General features: G+C 42.4%; 1 protein-coding gene and 1 pseudogene across 4 annotated transcripts in view; both read left to right on the plus strand.

Moving 5' to 3' along the window:
• Window positions 1-6,336, plus strand: part of LOC126404314 (Fc receptor-like protein 5) — a 41,203-nt gene that overhangs the window by 9,750 nt on the left and 25,117 nt on the right. Inside the window, exons 8-9 of one of the 4 annotated variants that reach the window (XM_050067472.1) lie at window positions 1,842-1,976; window positions 2,208-2,426. The exons of the other annotated variants lie outside the window; for them this stretch is intronic. Of the exons in view, the coding sequence (XP_049923429.1) occupies window positions 1,842-1,976; window positions 2,208-2,311 (239 nt within the window). The 3' untranslated portion in view covers window positions 2,312-2,426. Of the gene's footprint in view, window positions 1-1,841; window positions 1,977-2,207; window positions 2,427-6,336 lie in introns of those variants that run through there. 4 annotated transcript variants of the gene reach the window in all.
• LOC126404389 (Fc receptor-like B) lies at window positions 4,478-5,097 on the plus strand (annotated as a pseudogene).

The following is a 6,336-nucleotide window of genomic DNA, read 5'->3' on the forward strand; positions in this document are numbered from 1 at the left end:
TTCCCGTTTCTGTTCCCTCTTCCTTTAACGGTGAAGTGTGTCAGATTTAGGGGGATTTGGTGGCGTCTAGCTGTAAACTGCATATTTCAACCAGCTAAAAACTGCTGCTGGACAGATTTCTTTCAGTCTTCATTGTTCAGGAGGTTTTTTTATCAGGAGCTGAATTATCCACAGAGGTCTCTTCATAATAATAATAATAATGATAATACATTTTATTTATAGAGCGCTTTTCTTGGTGCTACAATAAAATACAAATATCATTCACATATTAAAAGCCGTTTTGACAAGATATGTTTTGACAAGTGATTTGAACTGGGAGAGGTCAGTTCAGTCTCCCCAATGTTGGGGAGGATGTTCCAAAGGGAGGGGGCAGCTATGGAGAAGGCTCTGTTGCCCCAGGTTCGGTGCTTGGTCCTGAGTGGTGGAGTCAGGAGCGGAGGCTGTGGGAAGGAGTGTGGCGGTGGAACAGGTCGGTGAGGTAGGAGGGGGCCTGGTTATGAAGGGCTTTATGAGAGAGGAGAAGGACTTTGAACTGGATGAATGGGGTGATGTGATCGCTGGATTGGGAATGGATGAGCAGACGGGCAGCAGAGCTGTTGATGTACTGGAGTTTATTTAGGAGTTTGGATGGTGTTCCATAGAGAATGCTGTTGCAGTAGTCAATTCTGAATGTGATGAATGCATGGATGAGAGTTTCAGCAGCAGAGGGGGAGAGTGATGGGTGGAGACGAGCTATGTTTTTTGGGTGGAAGAAGGCAGTACTGGTGATGTGATTGACATATTTTCCAAAAGAGAGGTTACTGTGCGGTTATGTGGTGACAAACGCAGAGTTGAATTGTCAGTGGTGAGGCAGAAGTTGTGAGAGGTTTTGGTGAGGGATTTGGGACCGATGATGATCATGTCAGATGACAGTTCAGTTTGAGAAAGATGGCTTGCATCCAGGACTTGATGTCGTTGAGGCAGGTGGTCAGAGTGGACTGAGTTTCAGTGGTGATGGATGTAGTGAAGGTGTAGAGTTGGATGTCATCAGCGTAGCAGTGGAAGTGGAGACCATGGCTGCGAATGATGTTGCCAAGGGGGAGTATGTAGAGGATGAATAGGTGGGGACCAAGCACCGATCCTTGAGGGACACCTTGGGACAGAGGAGCAAGGGTGGAAGTGCAATTGTTAATATTGATGAGCAGTTGATGGTTTTTGAGGTATGAGCTTAGCCAGGAGAGGGCAGTACTGGTGATGCTGAGGGAAGAATGGAGGCGGGAAATGAGAATTGAGTGGTTGATTGTATCAAAGGCTGCTGTGAGGTCAAGAAGGATGAGAATGGAGAGGTGGTCGGAGTCCTTAACAAGTTTAGATGGGATGGGATCGAGAGCACAGGTTACACTTGTCAACTGTGAAGGATGTGGAGGTGTTGTCGCAGGGTTTGAGAAGTTTGTTTATGGTGGAGAGGAGGGCCTTGGGATTGGTGGAGCGAGAGTTTTGGTCAACTCCGGTTGTTTTAAATGTGCTTTATAAATTAACTTGATTGTATTCTGAGTTGAAGTCTCATTTTCGTCTTATAAAACTCAGTCACCTGTTTTATTTAATCAATAAATTAATTAATATGAAGGTTTTGTCCCATTATATATAAACTGTGGCATTTGATGTGGTTTTAATGTAGATATTCACATTAATGATTGGACTAAAGAAAACACACGTGTGTCCTGTAACATGGAACTCAGTGTGACTGAGCTGTGTTTTAAAGTGTGGCTGTAAACGTGTTGATGTTTTAGTGAATATATCTCATCAGATAACAGAATACTGGTTTTAGACATTCACCTGAACAAGTGTGTTTGTTTTTCCAGATCGCTCCAATCCAGTTCCATCCACTGAAGAGTCCATCCAGTTTTGGTGGGGGGTGATACGCCACATAGTGGTGCCCTTACCATACTTAGTCTCCACCGTCCTCATGGTGTGTGAATATCGACGCAGACCGACAGGTAACACTGACCTGCTAATGACAGTCTGCAGCCATGCTAACAGCTCCTTACTACTGAGCCAACCATCAGCAGGCTAACATGCTAATGCAGGTCATACCTGTTAGCATGCTAACGTTAGCTGAGGCTGATGTGAATGTTGTTAGTTCTGATGAATGAAATATTGACAAATGTTGACCTGATGAATCAATGTTTCAATACATATAACATTAATATTAATACTTAACTCTGCAGGAAGGAACCAGGCTGTTTCCACGACGACGTCCCCACCAAACGAGGATGATGAGGGACAGTATGATGACGTCATGGCTGATGTCACCACCGAGCATCATTTCTAAACTTTCTCTCTTGTTCTCTTGCTCTCATGTTGTATGTTTATAAAAAAGATAAATGTTTTATATGTGATATTTTTCTACTGTTCTCTTTTGTACATTGTGTTAAATGTTTTCTTAATAAAGGTTTTTTTTTTAAATAATAAGGTCTGTTTTTAATTGGTGCTTTGGTGGGTTTGCTTTTGTGTCTTTGGTTGTTTACATGCAGTTTTAGAAATAACAGCTGAACACGTCTGACTTGGGCGACCCCAAGTGGTTCAATCAGAAACAACACCATCATAATATTTTTAAAGCCTTCAGATTAAGACGTGTCATAGTGTGTCTCACCCAGCAGCATCTGGACATGTTTCGTCTTCTCTGCGGCTGAACTGAGATCAGCCGCAGTTTGACAGTAAACACCTCCTCCTTCCTCTTTGTTTATCTCATCATGCAGTGTCTGTGTGGTTTTCCTCTACAACAGACTGTTTGTTCTGAGGAAAGTGATAACATCGACACAAAACACAGAGAGAAAAGATGTTTATCAATTTTTTTTTAATTTTGATTTAAGTAATTTTTAAACTTGACATGAAAACGAACATGAACAACAACACGACTCACAGCAGAGTCTGAACAACTATCTGCTTTAATTTGAACCTAAAACATGTCGACTGCTTCGTCGACAGTAAACGCATCAGGACATTTGTCCAGGGGCCTGAATCATGAGTCAGCTTTATCTGAGACACCCTGAGTTCTCAGGCTCCATTGAACCTGACACACAGCTGCTCACATCAGGAGATTAGAAGAGATTAAATTTGTATTGATGGTGTGGTTAGAGCCAAGTACCATGCTATTAGTCTTTGATATACTCAGAACCGAACAGGTAATACTTTCGAACATAACTCAGGTGTGTTGGGTAACATATGATCAATACAAGTGGAGGTCATGGTGCCATCATTCTTCAAACACATCCTGGTAGGTTTGTTAATTACTTGTGGTAATCCACAGGTATCTGTAACAGTTAAAAGATTATTTTTAATGGGCAGTGTTGTAAGATCCAGTCTACATTAATGTCTCCCATAAAGTTTGTTTCATGACCCAAAGTACCGCTATAGTCTAACATTTCACAGATTTTATCAAGATAAATATTATTGGCACTTGGTGGTCTGTAACAACAGCCAAATATATCGGCTTAACATGAGGCAGATGTATTTGTAGTCAAAACACCTCCACATAGTCTTGAATCAAATCTTCCCTGATCTTCATCAGCTATCTATCTAACAGGCTACCTCACCACCAAATTTGTTTCTGTCTTCCCTGAAAATGTTGTACCCCTGAATGATTAGTGCTGCATCTTCAAAAGTCAGATCTAGATGTGTCTCTGAAATTGCCAGGATGTGCAGGTTATCAGAAAATACTATTTGTGTTATTTCATTTATCTTGTTCCTTTGTCCCTTTTTCAGCAGTCTGTGGTGTAGTGTGTGAGTGACAGTCATGAGGTGTGTTTGTGTGACAGAGGTGAGGCATGCGAGCCAGCATACCTGCTCAGAGTTCAAGCGTCTCTAGGCTGGCCAGATGTCAGGACCATGTACCAGATAACACCGAAGGACACGAAAGAAGTCATCATTGTTGAAAGGGTTGGTAGGTTTTGGTTGTGTTGGACAGACGAGCCGTTGAAGAGATGTTTGTCCCATGGTAGCTCTCGGTCATATGACATCATCAAACACTTTGAATGTTTGTCTCAGAGCTGGACATCATCAAACACTTTGAATGTTTGTCTCAGAGCTGTTCAAACCACCATTTCCTCTGTGGAGGTGGGTGCAGCAGCCGTGTGGTTTCTCTCCTGCAGCTGGTCACTTGTGTTAGTTTCTAATGGCAGAGATTAACGTTGCTGATTGTGATGAAGGATATTTCCACCTGTGTGTATTAGTGAGACTGTAGTTGTCATTTCCCTGAAGTTACTGACTGGACTTGACACTTTGTGTCTGTATCTAAAAGGAGTTTATTGCTGTGAACACATGTGGAGCAGCTGTTGTTGAATCCAAAGCTCAACACCAGTCATTTATGCTCTTGTTGTCCACATCTAAAACCACATGTTGTGGTGAGAAACACGTGAGCTTACCAGACCTCTGTAGCTCCTTGTCTCTGCTACAGGCTACAGTATCTGCTACTACCATAACTCACCCTGCAGCCTCTCTGACTGTGAGTCCCAGCAGCTCTCAGATGTTTAAAGGACAGTCTGTCTCTCTAGGACGACAGCTCTGCTGGATGGACTCTGAGGAGGAACACAACCACAGACACCAGAACTGAATGTGACGACTGGGGAGAACCTGCTGGTTCTGTCTGTAACATCAATGTGACAGTCCCATGGTACAGTGGAGTTTACTGGTGTGAGTCCAGAGAGGGAGCAACCAGTAAGAGCATCAACATCAGTGTCACTGGTAAGATCAGACTGTGGAGTCAGTGTTGATGAAGCTGTGTGTAAATGGATGAAATGCTGTAGTTTGTCTCTGTGTTGAGGTGGATCAGTGATCCTGCAGAGTCCTGTCCTCCCTGTGATGGAGGGACATGATGTCACTCTGCACTGTAAAACAAAGACGTCCTCCAACCTCCCAGCTGCTTTCTATAAAGATGGCTCCTTCATCAGGACTGAGCCTGCAGGTCACATGACCATCTGCCATGTAACCAGGTCTGATGAAGGCCTCTACAAGTGTGACTTCACAGGTCATGGAGAGTCTCCACCCAGCTGGCTCACTGTCACAGGTCAGGAGGTTACCTTTGATTTCAGGAGTTCATTCATCCAGATATTCACCTGACCAGGTGGGATTCTCTCTACAGGTAGAACTACTGAGACAATCAATCAATCAATCAATCAATCAATCAATCAATCAATCAATCAATCAATCAGGTGTTGATGACTGACAGTTGTCTCTAACAGAACTCTTTCAACCCTGCTCTGACTGTAGGAAATGTCCTGCCCGTCTCCATGGTGATAACCCCGCCCACCCAGGCTGAGCAGGGATTGGATGATAACATGATGATATCATCACTGCTGTCANTCAACCCTGCTCTGACTGTAGGAAATGTCCTGCCCGTCTCCATGGTGATAACCCCGCCCACCCAGGCTGAGCAGGGATTGGATGATAACATGATGATGTCATCACTGCTGTCACCACAGAGCATCACTTCTGAACTGATTTGAAATGAAGTTAAAATGTTTCAGGTCCTTGGTAGATGAGAAACAGTGGAGGACCCAGAACGCTTTCCTGTGGAACTCCACATGTTGTAGTTTGACTTGTAGATGATGTTGAACTCAGGATCTCTGACTCTCTTTAAACCTCAGAATACATCATGTGTCTATTAATCAAGTGCATGAAACCATGTTTCTGTGCATCATCCTGGACAACAAATTATCATGGACAAAACATATAAATAAGATAATTGCTAAAATGGGAGATGTGATGTCTGCAGCCAGAAGATGTGCGACATTTTTAACACCAAGAGCCAGAAAACAAGTAACTCAGGCCTTAATATTGTCAAACACTGACTATTGCCCAGCAGTCTGGTCTAATGCCACAGCAGAAATGATGAGGAAATTACAAATGATACAGAATAGAGCAGTAATATTGATATGATGGATAGTATGATTATATCATAATGTATACTATAATATATAACATGATTTATAGTATAATATATAATGCAATTTGTAATATTTATATACAGATTGAAGATGGACAAATAAATGATTTGGAAATGTGTTGCCACCTATATAATATACAATAATGAATAACTGTGCTGTCCGTACAGTGTGTTTTGGTTTACTTTGTCTCTTTTTGTTTGTTTGTTTTGATTTTAATTTATTTTACTTTATTATTTATGTTACAATGATGCATTGTTATGTATTGTAATTGTATGCACTAAACTGAACTCACTAAATAGTGTTACAGTGGTTGGTATTGTCACAGTCCCTGTCTCTCATTCCCCTCCTGTCACTCTGCTGCAGTGATTTTCCACTCTCCCTCCCTCTGCTCCACTCTACCTGCCAGCCACGC

Source organism: Epinephelus moara, chromosome 17, assembly GCF_006386435.1.
Source record: "Epinephelus moara isolate mb chromosome 17, YSFRI_EMoa_1.0, whole genome shotgun sequence".
NCBI classification, from domain to species: domain Eukaryota; kingdom Metazoa; phylum Chordata; class Actinopteri; order Perciformes; family Serranidae; genus Epinephelus; species Epinephelus moara.